The sequence below is a fragment of the Callospermophilus lateralis genome, chromosome 6 (genome assembly GCF_048772815.1).
Source record: "Callospermophilus lateralis isolate mCalLat2 chromosome 6, mCalLat2.hap1, whole genome shotgun sequence".
NCBI classification, from domain to species: Eukaryota; Metazoa; Chordata; class Mammalia; order Rodentia; family Sciuridae; genus Callospermophilus; species Callospermophilus lateralis.
The window spans coordinates 73,443,747-73,467,120 of record NC_135310.1 but is presented as its reverse complement, the minus strand read 5'-3'; the positions used below and the strand labels follow the sequence as shown (position 1 = coordinate 73,467,120).

Sequence of the window (23,374 nt, the reverse complement as noted above, 5' to 3'; positions counted from 1 at the left end):
TCTGTGGTGGTTGCCATTTCTCTGGGAGCAGACTTAGATTCTTGCCTACTAAGGGAGAGCTTTCTGGATGCTCTTTTTAACTCCCAGTGACTGCTGGCTCATCAGCAAGGGGTGCAGACAGCAGCAGCCAGGCCACATGGCTCCACTTGGATTATTAGGGTCCTACCAGCCATGAGGGGTCTATGCTGGGAAAAGCTCATTTCCAAAGCAAGGCTCTTGGTGGTCTTAATTTGGTTTACTCCAGACCCTTTGGGTTATAGGGTAGGCTGGAGTCCATGGATCCTTATCATCTGCCTTAGCTCTGCCAAAGGTCTCATGGGGAGCAGGCATCCCATCTCACACACATGAAAGCAGACCATATGGTGGTTCTGCACAGTGAAACTCAGGGTTGCAGACGGCAGCCATAGCAGACGGGACTGCAAGGGTTGGAGTGGGGCGTTTATATTAAGAGTTGCTTATTATTCAGGGTACCATCCCCTAATGAATATATGATGATCTTCCAGCTTTTAAATGATATTTTCTTTTTATGTTTCTCTTTTGTTTTGTAATTGCTGACTGTGCTTAGAGTTTGATTTCTGTCCGCAGGCAGGCGACACCTGTTTGCACGTTGCTGCGCGCTATAATCACTTGTCCATCATTAGGCTCCTCCTCAGTGCTTTCTGTTCTGTCCATGAAAAGAACCAGGTCAGTGCATGTATCCTCTTCATGGCTATGGCATCCTTCGTTCTAGGCTACCTGACACGTGTGTTAGCACAGCCAGGAGCAGAGGCTGCTGGGAGGTGCTGCCCTCTGACCTGCTTGGGACTCCACCAGCACTGGTCTCTGTGTGGTTATCCTATGGAGTCCCACTGGTCTTGCCAATCTGGCCTTTTGTGGGACGCACACCCTTTATCATTCCTGTGCATATCACCACATTTGCATTTTGAATTTTTTTTTTTTTTTTTTTTTTTTTTTTGAGATCCTGGGGCAGGCTTTGTTTATAGTGAGTTTTGAAAAGGAAACCCACAGGAGTGTGGCTTGGTAAAGAAGGGAGGGAGGGAATCGGGGGACTTTTGACTCCAAGTTTTTCTCCTTATACTACCACTTTTATTTGAGCAGCTGGAGTCTCTTATTTCTGTAATGTTGGGTACCTGAACTGTATTGTTGCATACAGTAAGAATTTGAAATGAAACTGTAATTATGATAGTCTTCCATGGAAATGTGCATGTTTATCATTAGTCATTTGGATAAAATTGTCTTGATATTTATTGATATCTAAATGATGCAGAGTTTGACTTTTCCAAGTTTGGATGCATAAATCTAAAATTTAAAAAACATTAGATTGTGGTTCAGATTAAATATATCCTATAACAGTAGTTTTGACTCTGGCTGCATACAAGAATCAACAGGGGAGTTAAAAATGCCATTCCTGGATCCACTCCAGTTTAGAAGAGCCAAAACCTCGGGCTTGAGGTACAAGCAATAGTACTTTTTTAAAAAGTTCCTTGTCTGAATGTGCAGCCAGGTTGAGAATCACTGACCTAATAAAATAGCTAAGCCTGTCATTCTGTAACCTCCCCAGTGGGTTCTCATCGATCAGATTACCCGTCCACAGCCCCCACCAGCCAGGATTTCTCAAGCTTGGCAGCATTTTACAGTTACCTGGGTGCTTTTAGCAATTCCCATGCCCATGCCCACCATAGACTAAGGAAACCAGGTCTGAGAGTGGAACCCTGGCATCGGTGTGTTTTAAAGCTCTGCTGAGGATTCCAGTATGCAGCCAAGATTGGAAACCACTTCCACAAGCTTCCCCAACACTCACAACTGAGTGGCTGTGAAATAAAATAAACATTGTTGCTGCTACTCACAGATGGCTACATTTTCATGCTGTCCATGAAAAAAGCATCAAGGCTCTTTGCCTAATCACCTGGCAGGGGAAGAGAATGAATTATTTCACTTCTCCTATATTTGTCTGGTATATTTCTGTCATTCTGTTTGGAAAATGACAGCATTTGGAATTAACCTAAGTTGCAGTTGTCTTTCTTCCTTTCAAAGTGAATTGTCTAAAACACCTTTTGTGTGTTATTTTTTTTATGTATACACACACAGTTTAATTTTTAAATTAGGCAACCTTTTGTGTTTTATTACAAAACACTTTGTATAAAATATGAACATTTGTAAGCTATATGGCAAGAGGTGGAAAACAACTAGTCTTAAAAGACTGACTTTTCTCAGTGTCTCCACTCTAAGAACACCCTGAGTCTGAAGATGGATTTTGTTTCGAGTCCCAGAAGCCCCTTTGAGTCCATGAGGTTGGCTGAGGGCTGGGCTGTTACCCCTCCAGTGCTTGTAGAAGTAGTCTTTCTTGTTCCCCCTCAGCTTCTGCTTAGTCCAGCACTCAGAAACCAACTGTTCCTCTGACCTCTAATCCCTGGGCAGAGGCGCAGGACCCAGAGCTCTGGGATGAGAAGCCTGCTGGCCGTGGGCTTCCTGCCCATCATCCTGCCTTGGTGAAGCCTTGGGTCCCATCATTCTTGGCATCCAGTCCACCACTACTTAGCCTCTGCATTTAATCCTGTTCCATGACTCCAGGCACCCCTAGTCGGATATAAATGTGATCTGGGTGCCTAGGCCATTAGTTCTGAGATCTCCACGAACAGAACCACATGATGCCTTGACAAGGGCCTCATGGGCTCAGGAGGTGAATCTTGGTTTGACGTGGAAGCCATCCTAGGCCAGGAAGTATAGCAGGCGGGCCAAGGGCTGGGACTGTCAGGTGGAGTCAGCATGCTGTCTGATTTTTCAGGCTGGAGACACAGCCCTTCATGTTGCTGCTGCCCTAAATCACAAGAAGGTGGTTAAACTCTTACTAGAAGCTGGAGCAGATGGAACCATCGTCAATAATGTAAGTCGAGTTGCAACAGTGGTCTCCTGAAGGCTTTCTCATCTCCATCCAGGATGGGGGGTGGGTGTTTCCACTAACCCACAGCAGACCCTGAGGATCCAGCCAGCTCCACTGAAGCTATAGCCCCTGGCGTCCTTGGGAAAGGCTGGAGGGGACCCCAGCACTACACAGCACTAGGAGTGGACAGTCCCTGAGGGCCCTCCTTTACATACGTAGCAGCAGTGAGCACAACCTGGCAGGAAAAGAAGCTCACAGATATCCAAATTGGCAAGTGGATATTACCCAAAGTGAGTGCCAGACCTATGAGCACCTGTGGCCTCAGGAAGATGGCCTCAGTCATTAGACTAACCAGCCTTGACCTCCCAAATCACTGCTCCTTGTTGCTTCTTTCTCCATCTCCCCAGGTTCTATAACAGGTACCAGTCACAGCCATTGTTCTTCCTCGAGGCTAGCCTCCAGTCTCTGCCCTTCCGAGAAGCTCAGAGGGGCCTGGGGTGGGATAGCCGTGTGGGGTTCTGGGCTGTTGACCTGGCGAAAGGCTCCTGAGCTTTGCTAGCTCTGGGTCTAGCTTTCCCTTCCTCTTCCTGCCTTCTCTAGATGGCCCTAGCACCTGCTCTGGCAACCAGCCCACCACTACTTAGCCTCTGCATTTAATCCTGTTCCATGACTCCAGGAACCCCTAATCAGACATAAATGTGATCTGGGTGCCTAGGCCATTAGTTCTGAGATCTCCACGAACAGACAAGGGCCTCATGGGCTCAGGAGGTGAATCTTGGTTTGACCCGAAGCCATCCTAGGCCAGGAAGTATAGCAGGCGGGCCAAGGGCTGGGACTGTGAGGTGGAGTCGGCATGCTCTGGATGGCACAGCCCTCTCTTCCTGGCTGCCTTCCTCTTCCTTTTCAAAACCACCATTATCCATTCCTGGTTTTGGCTTAATCTTCTGAGACACTATGGCCGACCTGATGTGGCCCTTCACTGTTCTCCAGGGAAAATCTATTGGTAGTGGATTTTATGATCCTTTGGGTTGTTTCCTGACTAGAAATGTTCCTCCTCTATCCTTCTGATTTTGACCTTCCCTCCTCTTTTCCAGGAAGCATTCTCTGGTGGGCAATACCCTTGACATTTGCCTCCTAAAGCACTACCTGCTCCCTGGGTCAATACTTGCCTTCTTTCACAGAGAACCCTATGTTGCTTGGCGCCCTGGGTGATAGGCATGAGGCTGAAGGGCAGGACAGGCTTGTGCATGGCTGCATTTTGCTGAGTACTTGCAGGGGCTGAGTGTCCCAGGTTGGAGCTGCCACTCCTGGGGAGAGCCAGGTGTGGCAGCTTTGGTGTCCCTTTCTCACCTGCCTTCCCTGTGCCTTTCCTTAGGCAGGCCAGACTCCGCTGGAGACCGCCCGCTACCACAACAACCCAGAAGTTGCTCTCCTCCTCACTAAAGCTCCCCAGGTAGGATTACAGCACTTTGCCTTGTACTGATGACATGGGGCTGCCGAGTCACTGGGACTTCTTTAGTTGCTGTCCACTAAGCAATACTGCTTACTAGCTAGGCAGTAGGGATCCTTGTGAGCCTCTGGGATGATGAACCAAAGCCTTCAAGTCCAGCCCTTTATACTTGGGTGCTATTGTTCCCTGATAGCATGGTCGTCATCACCACCAGCTTCCTGGACCATAACTTCCCAGCCACCCAGGTTTAAAACAGTGCAGGAGAGGACTGCTGGGGCAGATGCCACTGCTGAACAAGTGGGACGGGCCTTTGAAAAGAGACGGGGCATTTCCCAGAGGAGGTGGGAGGGAGGGGACCATTCTAGGAACAGCAGTAATCAGCCTGTAGAGACAGTTAAGTATAGTATTCATTCCTTTTTTTATTGAATAATGGTATTTTGACCCTTATTCAGAAAATGATGGCTGATATGTTATCATTTGAGTTGAAGTTGACATTATCTAAGTAATAAAGAAATTTTAAAAATTTACAAGCTGGTCATAATTCTTGTACCCTCAAATAACTGTTTCTTTATATTACCCTCCAGAGGCACAGTTTTTCTATAATCAGACTCTCACTGGATGTACCCTTTTATATTTTGCCTTTCACTATAAAAGGATAATACTCTGCAGTCTTCATAATTATAATGGAAACATAATATTCTTTTTTTATTGCTATGAATATTTTGTTAAGCCATTTCCTGAATGTTGGACATTCAGGTTTTTTTCCATATTGGAGATACTCCCTTATAGTAAACACTGATGGGTTTTCCATCTTTTTCTGGCTAATGTTGCAAGAAGGCAAAAATCTCAAGAAGTCAAGATTCTAAATACCACCCTGTTATATACCAGCCTAGCCCAGGGTTTTGTGTGGTCTTTATAAGTTTTAAAAACATGTCAAATATGGCTAGCAGTTTCTGGAGACATCTTTTGCAAAATTGATCACTCTCTGGAGTGTGGAGCTGGTCCTATTCTCAGTGGTCTGTGAAGGTCCATTGACTCTTAATAATAGGAGTCAGGTGTGAGAAGCTGCTAGAAATGGAATGTCTCATCTCCAGCTTTTTGCAGAGAATCATTAATGGAATTACATTCATGAATCCTAGTAGAAAAAATGCTGGTCTCCCATGGACCAAAAAGCATAGGTTACCTGCTGCAGTGGTGCACACCTGTAATCCCAGTGTCTTGGGAGGCTGAGACAGGTGGATCGCAAGTTCAAAGCCAGCCTCAGCAATTTAGTGAGGCCCTAAGCAACTCAGTGAGACCCTATCTCTAAATAAAATACAAAAAAAAGGTCTGGGGCTGTGGCTCAGCGGTTAAGCACCCCTGGGTTCAATCCCAGTACCAAAAACAAACCACAGAGTACTATATAAATGTCAGAATTCATTGTATGTGTTGGGCATTTCAGCATTTGACGATTTGATGGGCAGCGAGACCCATCCTCAGCTATACAAAGACCATGGAGCCTGGAGGGGTGGAGAATTCCACACTCCAAAAGACTGTCTTTAATCACCTGTCATGTGTCTTCCAGAACCCAAGAGTCTTCACTTATAAGGAGAAAAGCTTCACCATTCCCTGTGAAACTCTGCTTTTGTGTTTTTGTTTAAAAATGACTTCAGTTTTTCCACATCCACACTGAAGAGCAAGTGAATTGGATGACATGTTATGAAAGTTTATTTCACACATAACTGTACATGCTTAACCTATTCTCAACATAAAGACCTTTAAGATATGCATAGAATTTTATCCATGCCATTCTGTTGAGCTGTAGTGACAGAAACAGCCTTACTATTTGTCTTGTCTGCAAAGAGAAGTGTCCCTGCCTTAGTTCCTTATTGAAACATGGATTTTAAGGGCCACAGCAGCACTAAAAGTAGGCTGCTTTCCGAGGCCTCAAGATTGCTATTTCCTGATTCCCATGGACTGCAAAAGATTAATGATGTACCATTTGGTAGATGGTATGGTTCACTGAGAAAGACTGTAAGTCTTGCAAAGTTATTTTCACTGGTTAATGACATGGTAAATGGAGGGAATTTTGTTGATTGTTTTGAGTTTGGATGACCTCTAAGTGTCACTTGTCATATTTGATTGATGGGATTCACAAATGCCTGGGAAGCGAATTTCAGGCCGATTTTGGTTCTATGTCCTAAGAGTCCACAAACCAGGTGAGCAATCAGAATGAGACTCTTTCATCAGCCTTGACTTTCTACTGAGTCTGAATTTAACATTAGAAATGGCTTAGGGCAGTGCTTCTCAGAGTTTTTGGTCTAAGGACCCTTTTGCATTCTTAAACACTCTGGGCCCAGGATTGAAGATTTCTACCCACTCACAGATCTGCACTCTGTGGAGATACATCCTCTTCCCATGAAGCAATCCTAAGTCAGGTAGGAGGTACCTGGCAGTGACTGGGGCTCCCCTGTGTGCCAACCACCTACTTGTTCTGGGTAATGCCAACCACTCTCTATTTGAGAGGATAGAGCACCGAAATCACTGGCCTGAAGATCCTTCAGTTGCCTTCTGGTGGAACCTGGACTTGTCCAATCCCATGCATAGTTGTCTGTCTTCCTTCAGCTGCTCTGCACGGTGAAGGGAAGTCCAGATGTCTTCTTTTGGGGGGCCACAGCTGGTGTGATGGCTCACAGTTGCAGCTCAATAATATTTGACACAAACTGAATATGACTTGCACACAGTTTGGCCAACGGAAAAATCTGAGCTAGTTTAGGTTTGGTGTGCTAAGGTAGAGAATGACACTGTGGCCAGGTACGGTGGCACGTGCCTGTAATCCCAGCAGCTTGGGAGGCCGAGACAGGAAAATCGTGAGTTCAGAGCCAGCTTCAGCAACAGCGGGCACTAAGCAACTCAGTGAGATCCTGTCTCTCAGAAAATTGAGCTGTGGATGTGGCTCAGTAGTTGATTCCCCTCAGTTTAATCCCTGGTACCCGAAAGAAAAAAATAATGACACTATGCCTGGCACAGGGATGCCATATCACACAACTCCAGGTGACACCATTCTTGTCCTCGTTTATGTTATGGAAATCACTCAGCAAGAGATCAAGCATTACTCTGAGGGTTGGAGAACTCGGGTTTATTTATCCCTGCAGACCCAAATGAGCTAGCGTTCTGAAGTTCTGGTCCCTGAGCTGGGGTTACAGGGGGCTCTTTGTAGGAAATTTGACATCATTTATTAACCATTACTATAATGGTGGGTTAGAATTCTTGACCTTCATGACCAAGGACCCTGTATAGAAATCTTATGATAAGTAGTTCACAGGTGCAGAACAAAGACGGTAAAACACTTGTGTTATCATACAGTGTCCTTTCCCACAGGTAGCAGTAACTCAAGATGACTTGAGTTTATCTCCCTAAGAGTTATCTCTAAGAACTAAGCCTATGAGGTGTAGTTTGGACAGCAGTTAATTGGCATAGAGACCTAAAATTTATACTAGCAATTAAGTGATATATTTACATTCCTAAAAGGTTTACAAAGTAAAAAGAAACTTCACAGGCATCTGTTACATCCCTGGTCTTTGAAGCCTGTCAGAGATGTTTATGTATCAAGAGTTAGTTTTCAGGCTTCCTAGAGATAGCTATATACAACCCAACAGATAGGAACCCTTGGTTAATTAGGTTCCCTGAAGAGAGGCTGGCAGAGGAGAGGGAGAGAAATTAATCCTTTCCTTGGGCACTGATTCTTTATCATAATGTTCTTATAACTTCATTTTATAATCCAATCTGGTATCTCCGCCACACACAATGTGACATTCCCTGGAGTTAGGCAGTGCACGATTTATACACACCTACTTGGCCATACCTGTTGAGGTTATCATCATAGAATCTGAGCTTTTTGAGGTCAGAGGAAATATCCTACCCTTCTCTGGGTTCCTGTGATGCCCAGCACAGGACCTAGGAGATAGTGGCTCCAGAGGTGCTTGTTTCGTGTTTCATGTGAATGCTTGGTGTCTCTCACTAGGCTGTAAGTTCCTCAGGTCAGGGAGAATTCTCACACCTGTCGTGTGCACGCCAGTGCTCTGTAACGATTCCATCTGCTTCCTTCAGGTCTTGCGCTTCAGTCGTGGGCGAAGCCTGAGGAAAAGGAGAGAGAGGCTCAAAGAAGAAAGGAGGGCCCAGTCCGTGCCAAGAGATGAGGTGGCCCAAAGCAAGGTTGGGGGTCCCCCTGAGTGGCCCCTTCTGCCAGGTTCACCTCGCGGCTCTCATGCCTCGGTCTCTCCTTCCCCCTGGGCTCCTCAAACTCTATTGCTCATCCTTCTCCTTTGGGCTCCACGTCCTCCACTCCTCCAAAACACTGATCCTGTGACTGTATGAAGCCTGTCGCCCATCCAGTGCCCTGCATGGGCATGTTCACTAGCCCATGTGTCTGTCACCTTTGTCCCTGATGTGTGCACAGCAAAACCTCTGACATTAACCCTTGCCATATGGAGCTGTGGTTCTCCAAGTGTGGTGTCCATGCATCACTTGGAACTTTGTTAGAAATATGCCTTCTCAGGCCTCATCTCACACCCAGTGGATCAGAGACTCTGGGGTGAGGACCAGCAGTTCATGGTTGACCCAGTCCTTGGGTGATTCTCATGAGAACCACTGGCATGGGTTGGTTCCTCAGTTTCCACTTAGAGAATGAACCAAGGCTTTGATGACCCATATTGATTCTCTGGGCAAATCAGAAAAAGATGTCCCCTGGGCATATGATAAATCGAGTCTGAGTTGGATTTCGTCCCCCGCTGCCTCACTTCGCTAGCTAGGTGCCCTTGTGCAGTGAACAACTTGCCTGGTTGTACATGGTACTCCTTTAAAGTTTTTTAGGAGTAAGAAAACTATAGAAATGAATTTGGGCACATAAAATGTTATCCAGTACTTGCCCTTCTATTTCAAAATCCTTTTTCAATTTCCAGGGTTAAGGTACCATAATTTTAAGTTCCTATGTGTATTTTACATATTAAGTTATAAGAGTTCTGACAAAGACCAGACATGAGATTTCATATATGTGTATATATTCATTTCTGAGGGTTCTCACTCTGACATAAATTGTGGGGGTCCAAATTCAGAGAATGATTATAGTTATTTTAGTGAAGTGAAAAAAGACCCCAAATCTCTAACATTTTTTCCTGTATGGTAGATTCCTGGGATTCTAGAACATAGTATTTAGACACACAAATGTATTTCATTTGGACTTAATAAAATAAACACAAAATATTTAACCAATCAGGTTGAACACTGCTGAGCAGTGTTCCCTGTTCGTGTAAGCATCAGGTGCCCCTGGGTCTCCTACTGGATGGAGTCTTGCAAGCGGTTTTACCCTGTTGGTGGAAAAAAAACTGAAGGAGCAGGCAGAGCAGGATTCTGGGATTTTTTTTCTCTGTAGGGAAGTGTCTCAGCAGGGGACAGCCCCAGCAGTGAACAGGCTGTACTCAGAAAAGAGGAAGCCAGAGATGAATTTCTGTCAGCCTCCCCGGAACCCAGAGCCAAGGATGACAGGAGGAGAAAGACAAGGCCTAAGGTCAGCAGGCACTGAAAACAGCCAAGAGGGAGGAGGTTGGGGGCATTCCTGGGGTTCATCAAGCCAACAGCTAGGAAGGAACCTTACCTGGCCTGCTAGTTTGAGCCAGAATATAGACATCAAGTCTGGCTCATTTCAGACTCAGGATGAGTGTGCTGGTATTTTTTTTTTTTTTTTTAAATTTTGGATGTGTTAAACATCTGAAAAGCTGGGGAGGTGGGAGCCATCGTCTGGGTGTTACTCTTACAGATGTCCCAGGCTCAGGGGTGCTGTCTCTTCCTTCCCCACAGGTGTCAGCATTGTCTGACCCCACCCCACCAGCAGACCAACAGCCTGGACACCAGAAGAGCTCACACACACATCACCACCCCAAGAAGAGGGGCCGGCACCGGTGCTCGTCCCCACCGCCACCCCATGAGTTCAGGGCATACCAGCTCTACACGTTGTACCGGGGAAAGGATGGCAAAGTGATGCAGGTACCTGCACAGCCTGCTGGGACTGGGACCAGTGGCCCCCAGCCAGATTTTCTATTTAACTGTATTCTTGGGGTCTGATGGCCCCTTGAGACATTGGCTTTGTAAGGACAGACTTAGGAGGCAAGCCAGATGGCATCTTCACTAAACAGTGCCGGATGCTCCTGCCTCTTAGCTTCTGTCAACCAGGGTGCCTTTACAGGGCCTTCTGCTCCATCCTGAGGTGACTAGGTATCCTGAGGTCCCAGAGTGACAAAAAGCAGCTTGAAGACAAGGACCGTGTCTTACCTTCAATCTTCTTAGTGTCTGCTGGACCCAAAGCTGAGCTCGTAGGACAGGGATGAGTTCATCTTCTGTCATCTGTATCCCTGTGGTCTACTGCCGGCCCTTCTGGATCAAAGGATTCAGACTGATTTTTTTTTTTTTTTTAAGAGATAATTTTTTTTTAATATTTTCAATTTTCGGTGGACACAACATCTTTATTTTTATGTGATGCTGAGGATCTAACCCAGCGCCCCACACATGCCAGGCGAGCACGTTACCGCTTGAGCCACATCCCCAGCCCCTCAGACTGATTATTTTTCCTCTTCCCTCTTAGGCACCAATAAATGGTTGTCGATGTGAACCTCTGATCAACAAGCTGGAGAATCAGCTGGAGGCAACGGTAGAGGAGATTAAGGCAGAGCTGGGATCGGTGCAGGATAAAATGAACACCAAGCTGGGGCATATGGAGAGTAAGACCCAGCACCAAGTAAGCAGGAAGGCTAGCCTCCTTATTTCTAGGTGTCCTGGCAGAAAATAAAACCAAAGACTTTACAACTGGGGATAGAGCTGAATGGCAGAGCCCTTGCCTAGCAAGCATGAGGCTCTGGATTCAATCCCTTGTACTCTCCCCACCTCATTAAAAAAAAAAAAAAAAAAAAAAGAGAATGAGAGAAAAGGGGGTCTTAGCATTCTTCTGCCCTGAGAGTATCAGATGGGATGTCAGAGAGGGGCACTCTACCAATGAGCTACAAAAATCCCCAGCCCTTTTTATTTTATTTATTTTTTTTTTTTGCTTTTGTTTTGAGACAGTCTTGCTAAATTGGCTGGCCTTGAACTTGGAATCCTCCTGCGTCAGCCTCATGGTGGGATTATAGGTGTCCCAAAACATATTTTTATCTGTTTTTGTTTTTGATTCTACTCTGGAATCCAGTAAAGACTCATTTGTGTGCATTTGACTGTTGAGTCTCTGTGGCTGCTTAATCTAGAACAGCCCCAATTCTCTGAGCTTTTTCTCTCCCATGATATTAACTCTTTTAAGTATCCAGGACAGTTGTTTTATAGGATGTTCTACATTCTGAATTTGTCTAGTAATTTCTTTGTGGTAGTATTTAAATTGTTCCTTTATCCCTGTATTTCTGTAAACTGAAAGTTATTTAATTATAGAGCACGAGCTTCATAAAAGAAGGTTCGGTGCATAAGAAATTGCTAGTGAGTTTTAAATTAAAGAGACAGACTCTCATTACCTTTAACCCCAGCTCCCAGACGGCTTTTCCTAGCTCCAGCTTCCAGCCACCTAATGCGGTGGTGAGGTTTATGGAAGAGACTAGCAAGAGAGGGAGAGCACGCTAGGGAGTGAGCTTTTATTGGGAAACAAAAAATTCAAGGGAAAATCCCATCCAATGAAGGTTAAGGGGGGCGGCATCTCAAGGTCAGGGCTGGCGATTGGGTCTTCAGATCAGTGGCCAGGCATGCCTCTGCATGGTCAAGCCCTTGAAACTGGGAAAGGGTGGAGAATGGCTCAGACACAGCTGTGTTTAAGCACCTCTCACCCAGCCAGGGAGGTAACTCAAATCACATGCCAGGATGGCCTCCCACAATAGAATGTGATCCCAACACCTGCATCCTCTGAGGACTTTGAGGTGCATGGTGAGTACACTCTTGGGTCTCATTCCAGATCTACTGTACTGGATTGAATTGTGAATAAAATTGGGGTGGGGCCCATCAACATGGGTGTCAACAAGACCTATAGGTGATGCCCTCATGTGCTAAAGTTTGAGAACTGCTGGTCTAGATGGCTACTTTGGTTCAGGTATTCTTGTAGGAATATAGTTAATCATGTAAACTTCAACTTGCCTCATATCTACAGGCATACAATGTCAGGATATTTGATTATCAATGATACTAAGTTTGATCACTTGGCTAAACAGTTAACTCCCATATTCTTTTACTATAAAGGTATGTGCACCCTTTGCAATTAAAGAAATGTGTGGTAAGAGTTTTCAGTTAAAAAAAAAACATACAAAATAAGATATGCACTGGAAAAACCATTCACATTACAGAAATATGTATCTTTATGACATTCCCCATAGATTTCTTTCATCTCCCATAGGTTTTACTCATATAGATTATAAACTCTATAATGATCACTTTTTTAAAAAAAAATTACTTATAAATGGATCTTTTATTTGCGGGGTTGAGGATTGAACCCAGGGCCTCACACATGCTAGGCAAGTACTCCACCACTGAGCCACAACTCCAGCCCCAATGATCAATTGCTAAAATATTTTTTAGATGTTGATGAACCTTTATGTTGTTCATTTATTTATGTGGTGCTGAGAATTGAATCCAGTGTCTCACATATGCTAGGCAAGTGCTCTACTACTGAGCCCCAGCCCTTGTAATGATCATTTTTAAGCAAAATTGAAATCATGTGCTTTTTTCTTGGCAGCCTTATTTTTAATCTAGTAATATGCCCCAGACATGTGGAGCTATGGTGTGCTTTTTAATGGCTGTGTATTATTACTACATGCAAAGGAATAGTTTTTATTTTTTTATTTGCAATGCCCAGGGGCACTCTACCACCGAGCTACATCCCCAGCTCTTTTATTTTTATTTTTTTTGAGGCAGGGTCTTGCTAAGTTGCTGGAGCTGACTTTGAACTTAGTAATCCTTCTGCGTCAGCCTCCTAAGTTGTTGGGATCACAAACATGTACCACTGTGCCCAGGGAGTGATAGTATCTTGCTTATTGCTTTTTTCACTAATTTTATGTTATGAAAATTTTCTCAAAATATTCCAGCTTCACAATATTCGAGCATATTAATAGAACATATCTCTTTCTTTTTATTAGACTTTTTAAAAATATTTATTTTCATGTGGTGCCAAGGATCAAACCCAGGGCCTCACATGTGCTAGGCAAGCACTCTACTCCTGAGCCACAACCCCAGCCCATAGACTTTTCATATAGTAATGCTATGGTGGATATTTATATGCATAATTTTTTAGACTGCTTCTCAGATTATTTTTCTCAGAATTAAGATAATTGAGTCCAAAGTTAATGTTTATGGCTCTTGATAAATGTTGGCAAATTACTTAATAGAAAGGTTGTACTAGTTTGTATTCTGCCAGCAGTGTTGAATTTTGTCTAAAGCTTAGCCATCATTTATTTTTACCATTTAAAAAACTTTGTTAAATTCAGGATATTTTACTGTTAAGGTTTCATTATCTGTTTACTGGTGAGATTTAATATTTTATATGTATATTTAGTTGTAGATGGACACAATAACTTTATTTTACTTATTATGTGGTGCTGAGGATCAAACCCAGTGCCTCATGCATGCTAGGTGAGCACTCTACCACTGAGCCACAACCCCAGTTTGGAGATTGAATATTTTAGAGATATAATTGATATTTGTATTGTGGAGAAGCCATTGAAAACATCTTTTCCTGGGACCATGATACATGAGCTAAGACTGTTTCAGCTAGCCTCACCCATGAAGGATTGTATTAGACAAATGCTAGCTATTCCAGGGAGCTCTCTAAAGGTCAGGGAAGGTGACAGATTGGGGTGCAGTGTCAGTACACACTCCACATGGCAGGACAGAGCCCCATGTGAGTCGGGATCTTTCTTATGCCAGGTCACTGTGACCTGTGACAAGTTCTGAGTACACATGGCTGCTCTTGGGGAGACTCAGGTTGGGGAGTAGGCTTATCCGGGGAACAGGATGAGAGCTGTTCACAGACAGTATGGGACCGAAGAGATGAAATGGAAGGTACTCACCCCAGCTCTAGAGCTAATATTTCTTAAAAAAAAAAAAAAAACACCTGCATGTAGAATGCCATGTATGTTGCTGATAGGAAAGGAACTTGCCAACTGGCCCTCATGGGCTGGTTCCTACGAATAGTAGTTCCATTCTCTTCTTTGGACCATCAGAAGGTGATGACAGTTTGGCATTGCTGCTGTTGGGGTCCCATGGGAAATGTCAGGATGGAAGGGAGTCCAGAAGGTGTAATCTAAAAGTGGTTCTCTAAGGTCTCATCAGCGACCTTAAACACTCTATATCCTATGCTCTATTTTTATGAATTGCCAAAAAATTCCTGCTCATTTGAAAAGCTGGGCGAAAACCCCAAATGTTCATCTTGTTTTGCTATTTCTTAAACAGCTGTTAATATTTTCTTTATTGTGAAGGTAGGATAAGGAAGCGGCTCTGTACTTCTAGAGACAGTTTTTCCTAATAACAATCTTGGAAATAATGTTCAAAAATGCAGAAAAATTCCTGTTTGCTTGTAAGGTCTGCATTTGCTCAAGTTGTGTATTTACTATGTATTCATAGTCTCTTAAACTCAGGACTTTAATAAATGATCAAAAGAAACAACATTGGCCTTATAGAAATATGCTCAGGAACTTTGAACAGCTAGAGTTCCATGAAACTGTATGAAAATCTAATGGGAGGAGGAGTTGAATTCTGCTTGCTCTCTGGACCCTGCTGGGCATGTTCTCACGAGCAGAGAGGCCAGGGCCTAGCCTTTGATCATCTCAGCATGTACTGTTCCTCCTGAATCCCAGATGCGAGTTCTGGACAAACTGATGGTTGAGCGACTCTCGGCAGAGAGAACAGAGTGTGTGAATCGTTTGCAGCAACACTCGGATGCGGAGAAGCATGAGGGAGAGAAACGACAGGTAAAAACCAGTATCTGTCAGTCCTTTGCTTATGATTCACCATGTTTACTGACTTAAAAGATTCTGGCCTATCATTAAAACTCAGCCTGGGACTCCTGAAAATCATTTTTTATTACATAGCATGTTATTTTTGCCACCCCAAAATGAAGTTAATAGCAAAGAACTTGTAGTTTGTGTCTGTTGTAGAATATGCTGGCAGTTGGCAGGGACTGACAGCAGGCTGGGGAAAGGTCATCTCTGCCAGGAATCAGTCCTATGTATTTGGGGTTCATTGGGCCATTATACATTGCCAAACAAGACATGGTTCCTGCTCTAAGGGAGTTAACTGTCTACCTAGGACTATAGATATGGAACAAATACTCATGTGCGAGAGCTTATGCTTCTCAGCAGCCTGGAATGCTTGGTTCAGAAGATTTGGGTGGCTTTGTTTAAGGTGACTGTAAGTTGCTTAAGATATAGATAGCTGTCAGTTTGGATGCAAGGGATGGCCTGAAGGTGGATGAGTAATCTACAACTTTTAGGTTTGTCAGAATGGTTAACCTCAACTATCATCATATACAAGTTCATTCTTAATGCTAAAGAATTTAAGATTACTGCTAAATTTCAGAAACCATATATCAAATTCACCTCGTTCTTTTCTATACCATTATTTAATTTTAGATGTCCTTGGTGGATGAATTAAAAACCTGGTGCATGTTAAAGATTCAGAATCTGGAGCTGAAGCTTTCTGGAGATTCTAGGGCCTCCAGGGCTAAATCCACACCATCTACTTGTGAATCCTCTACAGGTAACCAATATACAGAGAGAGCCCTTTTGTCCAAAGGTAATGCAAGCCCCAGATCTTGTTTTCTCCTGCCTCAAAGGCAGTAGTCCTTCTGATAGGGCTGTGGAAAACACCAGGTTGCATGATTAGCTCTTTAGGGGCAAAGACCATGTTTTGCTCACAACTATATGCTCAGTTGTGAGAAAGTAATCAAGTGGTCTTATTTTAGTATCCAAACATTATTTGAATGAAGGAATGGAAGAGTTATTGATCAGGAATAACAGTGTATTAGGTACAATGTGGAATGGGGTCAGAATGGACCCCAAATAGGAGTGATGGATGACCATCTGTCTCCTTAGCAGGTCTCTCTTCCTTGTCCTTTATGCCTTTTCCCCATTTCTTCTCCTTGACTTTTTTTTTTTTAACCTCTGTCCAACTATACAAAGCCTTATTAAACAGTAGTTCATGTGTTGAACTTGCCTCAGGTAATAGATAATAGGTGCTCCAAGCAAAACACCTTTACATTAAATAGTGTAATACTCAATAAAAATTTTGAGGTCACTCAGTGTCTGGTAACTAGGCCTCACTTGGGGGCCTTTGGGAAGCCCAATGTTTTGTGTTACCACAGTCATGTCTGGGACTGTGGTTTTGTCTTTGTGCGGACATACTAGGAAATATCATGGGCAAAATTTTTATGCCAGGAGTAGTCATGGAGCTTATTATGGAGCTTTTGGGAAGAGGACCAGTTTTGGAATTGGAACTTGGGCTAAGGAACTGGTACTTTGATTTTATGGCCAAGAAATTGGAGAAGGGGAATATTCTCATAGAAAATACCCTTTTTGTTCTGAGATGCTTAGTGAACTGTCATCATTAGGCATCAGGAAATGAGACCCAGAGTATTCTTGGGTAGATTGAGAAGATGCCAAAGGCAAGGCCAGCAAATTTTAAAACTGAATGCCACCATTGTGGCTATCAAGAATCCACAAAAGTCCTCATAAGCCAAACTGATAATCAGGGGAGACAAGTGGAAGGGAGGGACAAAAACATGAAAACAAAACCACAGAGAAGTTGCATGTGATGGGTGTGGACTGAGAAGACTTGTGGTTTCAGGATTTCCAGGACTCTCAAACAGATGCTATCACACTGCCATGTGTCTGTTGAATGTGGGTTTGGTCTGATGTTTCTTTCCTTCTGAAACCAGGTGTGGATCAATCAGTGGTGACTGCAGGTCCAGCAGCAGCTTCGGACAGCTCCTCTCAGGTGGTCAGGCCCAAGGAAAAGGCCCTCAATTCCACTGTTGCTCACAGACTCCAGCAGGAGCTATCTTTCTCTGACTGTGCAGGCTCCCGGCTGAGGAATGCCAAGGTCCAGACAGCACTGCTACCCCTGAATGAGGCAGCCAGATGTGATCAGCAGGCTGGGCCTTGCGTCAACAGAGGTACTCAAACCAAGAAGTCTGGGAAAAGTGGGCAGATGAGGCATCGAGCCCAGCAACCAGCACCTAGCACCCACGGTGGGCAGCAGCCACCAGCTACAGGCAGTGAACTGACTGCCCCCCACATTCGAGACACCTCCCAAGCCCTGGAGCTTACCCAGTATTTTTTTGAGGCTGTTTCTACCCAGATGGAAAAATGGTATGAGAGGAAGATTGAAGAAGCACGAAGCCAAGCCAATCAGAAAGCCCAGCAAGACAAGGCCACACTCAAGGAACACATAAAAAGTTTAGAAGAGGAACTTGCTAAACTAAGGACTAAAGTGCAGAAAGAAAGTTAGGACCTGGAAGGTAGAACAAGAGAGGATTCTTGAGAATTTCCAGTTTTGCAACAACGGAATAGCTATGCCTATGGAGTTGATTTTTGTGCACATAGCAGACTTGCCTTTAAAAAAAAAATTACAAAAACCCAATAATTTCTGAAGTGTGCCAGACATATGCTTCCTATGCCCTGAAGATATGAAGTCTTCAACAATTAACCTGAAACCAGGGGGGGCTTGCTTAGTGTCATGTTACATTATAAACTCTAAACCTCAGTCCAGGTTCATTTGAAGTTCAAAAGCTCAGATTAATTCAGCCCCACTAAGAAATGGAATAATGTGTAAACCTAAACCCTAAAGTTCAAAAGTGGGAAAAAAACAAAAAACCTCTTATGAACTCAAGTAGTCATTCATATAAATGTCAATCACCTGCTGTGCCTAGAAAGGAGTGTCTTTTATGTAAGAGTTGTAACTCTGTGATGTGCAAAACCTCCTTTCTCAAATTTGTAATTCCCAAAATGTTGATGTTTTAACTAGGTGAAAATTTATCAGATTTTGAGGATTTTGTGGGAAGAGATTTTCATGGTGTCATAAGATCTGACATATCTTAAAATTCCTTGAAAAGAGTTTATTTAAATACTCAGTAATTGGCTAATAGCATTGAAAATGTTTAATAATGAACTTGAATGAGTAAAATTCATATCATTTGGTCATTTTTTGTATTTTCAGCCAAAATGGTTGATTAATCAGCTGATTAATGGAAAAAAACATTCCTATAACAGTTATTGGAAACTTCAACCTATACATGATAAAACCCAGTTACCTTAGAGTACCTTTCTGAATTTGAGATTTTTGGTGTACATTTTGTAGGAATAAGAATTTTTTGAAAGTATTTCATTTTGAATTGAGTTCTGTCATTGAAGAACCTCAGATACTTTCTATTGTTTTGCAGTGATAATGTGAAGGCAAATAATTCAGTAACTTGATTTAGACACCACTACTCCCTAGCTTCATGGAGCCCTGAAGACTTTACTTTTGCTACATAATGAAATATAAACACAGAAATAAAGTTGTAAAAGTAGCCTGGTTATGTTGAAACTTTGGATTCAGCTCTCTTCCAAGCTCTGTCCCTGGGAATGTGGGATTATATGCATCTCCTCAAAATTCTTTATGTGCATTGAAACTTCATTTCTATAACCATAGGAACCTGGTAACTGTTGGCCATAATTGTGAATAAAATGTTGCTCATTGAGCCAAAAAGAAGATAGTGACTTTTTAGCATGGAACACTCTGGTGGTGGTGGGGGAAAATTTTATTTTTTATTTTTTTGAGAGAGAGAGAGAGAATTCTTTATTCATTTTCTAGTTTTCTGCGGACACAACATCTTTGTTTTATATGTGGTGCTGAGGATCGAACCCGGGCCGCATGCATGCCAGGTGAGCGCGCTACTGCTTGAGCCACATCCCCAGCCCCAAACTTTTATTTTTTATTTTTTTCCCCTTAGAGTGACATTCCAAGGATATAAACATTCCTTTAAAAAAGAAAAAGTAATTCAGTAGATATGTGCCACTGTTATGTAACCTGAATACAGAATGAACTGGATATTATTCCAAGTTGATTTCCTGTGTGTGAGAGCTTGTCTGCAGTTCTTCTCTGCAGCCCCCGGATTCCTGTGGACTATTCCTAGGAAGGCTCTCCTCTCAATTCCCTATTTGTTTCTAATGCAGAATCAGACTTGTATAGCTAGATGGTACCTTCAGTTTTCTAAATCTATTTGCAACAAGATATTCATTCCTCCATATACACCCAGATACTGGGAATTGCCTTACACTCAAAGCAGAGATGAAGTCCTGAACAACTCAAGAAATTATGCTCCAAACAGGAGGCATTCTCTCATAAAAATATTTCCTATCAGCGCTGGAGATATAGCTGAGTTGGTAGAGTGCTTGTCTCATACGCACAAGGCCCTGGATTCCATCCCCAGCAACACACACACACACTTCCTATTAAAAGGTATCCTTGTTGAGAAATGCTGAAAACAAATTTTAATTGATCTATCAAGTCTGTCTAGACCATAGAATGCCTTGATGGGTGGAAGGGTTTCCATTATATTCCTCCTACCCATCAGAAGCAGGCAGCTTATCACTGTGAACTGAGTATTTTTGTTTGTAGTTAGTCTAGGGAGGAATGAGAAGGGTCAAGTGGATCTAGTCTGGCTGGATCTAGCTGGCAGATGATACTGTTGTGGAAGAAAATCAAGGGAGTCAAGGAAGCCTGATTCAAGCAAGGAAATAACCTGTGGTGATTTTAGTTTTCCAATGACAATGTGTTTTTGATCCTCTTTGGGAATTTCTACACAATTCATTTTTTAAAAGGTAGGTTTGGGCTGCTTTGCTTTTCTTTTAAGCTATTTTATAATAGAGACAGGAGGGATGGGTCTCTGCCTCTCCCAAGAGTGTCTGCTGGCTTGACTGCAATAATTCACATAGCAGAGAATATGTTTTGCTTCCCTCAGTTACTGGAAAGTCACTTGTGTGTCTACAGGCATACACATAGCAATGCTTGTGCCATGAATTTAATTTATAAGGGCAAACTTACAAAATGGCCTTAACACTTCTCTTATGCTACAAAGCTTTTGTACTTTAACTTTTTAAATAGGATTGGTTTATTATAGGTTAAATGCTTAAACCTCCCCCATCTCCCCATTGGGGGTTGAATCCAGGGTCTCACACATACTAGGCAAGCATTATACCACTGAAGTACACTCTCGGCCTTCTTGAATTTTTAAACTTTGAGACAAGATCTCACCATCTTGCCCTGGCTGGCCTTTTTTTCTTTTTGGTACTGGGGATTGAACTCAAGTACTCAACGACTGAGCCACATCCCCAGCCCTATTTTGTATTTTACCTAGAGACGGTCTCACTGAATTGCTTAGCACTTTTGCCATTGCTGAGGCTGGCTTTGAACTCATGATCCTCCTGCCTTAACTTCCTGAATAACTGGGATTACAGGTGTGCACAACCCTGCCCAATTCAAACTTCTTAAAATTTAGGAAGGAAAATTTAATCTTCACACAGAAGTACAGTTTATAGAAGACACCCAGAAAGGTTTATCCAGAATACTGATAAAGAACACTTCATGATGTGTCACCAGCAATTCTATTCTGGCCAAAAGCTTTGTGGTTTCATACTTTCATACTTGAGAAGAAACTGCTAAGTGAATCTCCTCTTAGGCTAAACAGCAAGAGTTGGCCAATAATACAGATGGGATAAAGAACTTAAGTGCACAAAGGAAAAGAACTGTTCTTTAGAGATAAGGGTAAGTAAAAGGATGGATGTTAGTTAATCTTGGCCTCAGGAAAATAAGAATTCAATTTCCAGTTGTTTTATCTGCTTTAATATAAAATCAAACCAGAGTGGTGGTACACATCTGTAATCCCAGTGACTTGGTAGGCTAAGGCAGAAGGATCACAAGTTGAAGGCCAGCCTGGGCAACCTGGTGAGACTATCAAAATACAACAGCCTGGGGATGGAACTCATTGGCAGAGAGTCCCTGGATTCAATGCTGAGTACTGCCAAAACCCCAAAACCACAGATTTTCTTGGAGTCTAATATTAATTTCCAATTTGCAAATTTAAACCACAAATGTTCTTTAAAAGTATTCTGCATGCACATCTTTTTTTTAATCGAGTCATTTGCAAACTTTTTTTTTTAAGAGAATTTTAATTTCTTTTTTAGTTTTTGGCGGACACATCTTTGTATGTGGTGCTGAGGATCGAACCCAGGGCCGCACGCATGCCAGGCGAGTGCGCCACCGTTTGAGCCACATCCCCAGCCCTGCATGCACATCTTTAGGAAGAGTATCATCAAAAGTCAGACTTACTGTGTGACTTTTTTAAATTTCCAGGATTAGAGACTGCCTATATCTGCTATGTATGTCAACCATGTCACACAAATTATTTCCAATTTGTTCTCTGTACAGAAATTCTTCACAAATGCTTTTGTATATCAGATGGTTTTGCAACAGGTTGATATACCTATTGGCTCAGGCAAGCTTTTTGAATCCGTAGATTACCTCTGTGGAAGGGTATTCAGAAATATTTTGTGGACTCTGAAGCTCCAGGAGGTGAGGGTGGACCTTGGCAAGATACGTACCATTAGTTCACATCTCTCTTCTGGCATACAGTCCAATACTGGCATCATCTGGTGAAATTCTGTCTACATCTTCCAGGTGCTGGTCATATTTTTGATTCACTTCTTAGTTTTGTTCTGTTGAACGGAGGACTTCAGTTTATAGACTGGCAATTCCAGCATCTTTCACTAAATTAATTGTATGTTATAAACTAAACCTCTTTCAAAAGTGTCCTGAAGTCAACTTTGGGGATATAGTTCTCTTTCAGTGAAGGGGATTAAATTTAGGGCCTTGGGCATGCTAAGTAAGCACTCTATCACTGAGCTATATCCTCAGCCTATATTTGTTTCTTAAATTTTTCCTGTTACAGGAGAAGAATCTAATGCACCAAGGATATTCCCTAATGATTTATGTCCTTCTGTGTGGATGTTAAAAGGCAATTATGGACATTTCATCCAGAAGTTGCCTAAAATTTTTCCTCCTCTTAATGTTTCAGTGTGTTCAATAAATTCTTTTTCTTTTCTTTTCAACAAAGATCCAGATTCTCAGTGGTCTTTTTAGAGAGTTCTTTGACTACCAAACTATGACACATCTGAAGAACATACCCCAACAATCTTGAAGGTTTATACAGAAGGATTTTTGAAGAAAATTCCAGAGTATCTCCTGGGGTTAGTATGCCTCTAGTCCTGCATCTAATGCTATTTAACAGCTTGAGATCTAATTTATATACTGTATATTTAGAATGCATTTGAGCATATTCATAGTTTATTCAGAGTTATACAACTAGCACCTTAATCTAACTGTAGGATATTTTCATAACCCCCCAAAGAAATATCACACCCATTCACCAGCTACTTTTCCATTTTACCCATGGCCCTAGGCAGAACAACCTGGACATTTCACATAAACAAATCCATATGATACAATTTTTTGTGTCTGGCTTCTTTAACAATGTTATCAAAGTTAACCCATGTATATTATGAATCAGTCCTTCATTTCTTTTTATTGCCAAATAATATCTTGTATGAAAATACTAAATTTTATATATTAACTGATAAATATTTGTTTTCCTACTTGGCTATCATCATTAGTGCTGCTATGTGCACTCATGTACACATTTCTTATAGGTGCACGGTTTCATTCTCTTGATTATGACCTAGAACTGCTAAATCATGGAAACTCCATGTTATGTTTTGAGGAGGGGGATGGTCTGTTTGACTAAAGTGGCTGCAGATAGTTTACATTCCCACCTGCAATGTGGGAGTGTTCCAAGTTCTCCACATGTTTGACATTTATTATTTCCCTTTTTAATTATAGCTATAGTAGTGGAAATGAAGTGCGCTCTCATTAGGTTTTTGATTTGCACTTTCCTTATGAATGTGTTGAGCTTATTTTCACGAATTAACTGGCATGTTGGAATGGAGTTTGCTTTTTAA

At 42.6% G+C, this 23,374-nt stretch overlaps 1 protein-coding gene across 4 annotated transcripts in view; it reads left to right on the top strand.

Annotated features, from left to right (window-relative positions):
• Positions 1–17,973, top strand: part of Ankrd6 (ankyrin repeat domain 6) — a 59,041-nt gene extending 41,068 nt beyond the window's left edge. Inside the window, exons 6-15 of one of the 4 annotated variants that reach the window (XM_076859921.2) lie at positions 586–684; positions 2,786–2,884; positions 4,257–4,334; positions 8,421–8,525; positions 9,742–9,876; positions 10,167–10,352; positions 10,948–11,100; positions 15,179–15,292; positions 15,953–16,064; positions 17,257–17,973. In XM_076859921.2, coding sequence (XP_076716036.2) covers positions 586–684; positions 2,786–2,884; positions 4,257–4,334; positions 8,421–8,525; positions 9,742–9,876; positions 10,167–10,352; positions 10,948–11,100; positions 15,179–15,292; positions 15,953–16,064; positions 17,257–17,828 — 1,653 coding nt within the window. In that variant the 3' untranslated portion in view covers positions 17,829–17,973. Of the gene's footprint in view, positions 1–585; positions 685–2,785; positions 2,885–4,256; positions 4,335–8,420; positions 8,526–9,741; positions 9,877–10,166; positions 10,353–10,947; positions 11,101–15,178; positions 15,293–15,952; positions 16,080–17,256 lie in introns of all 4 variants that reach the window. The other 3 variants (XM_076859920.2, XM_076859923.2, XM_076859922.2) reach the window with 3 other exon arrangements.
• The last annotated feature ends 5,401 nt before the right edge of the window (positions 17,974–23,374 follow it).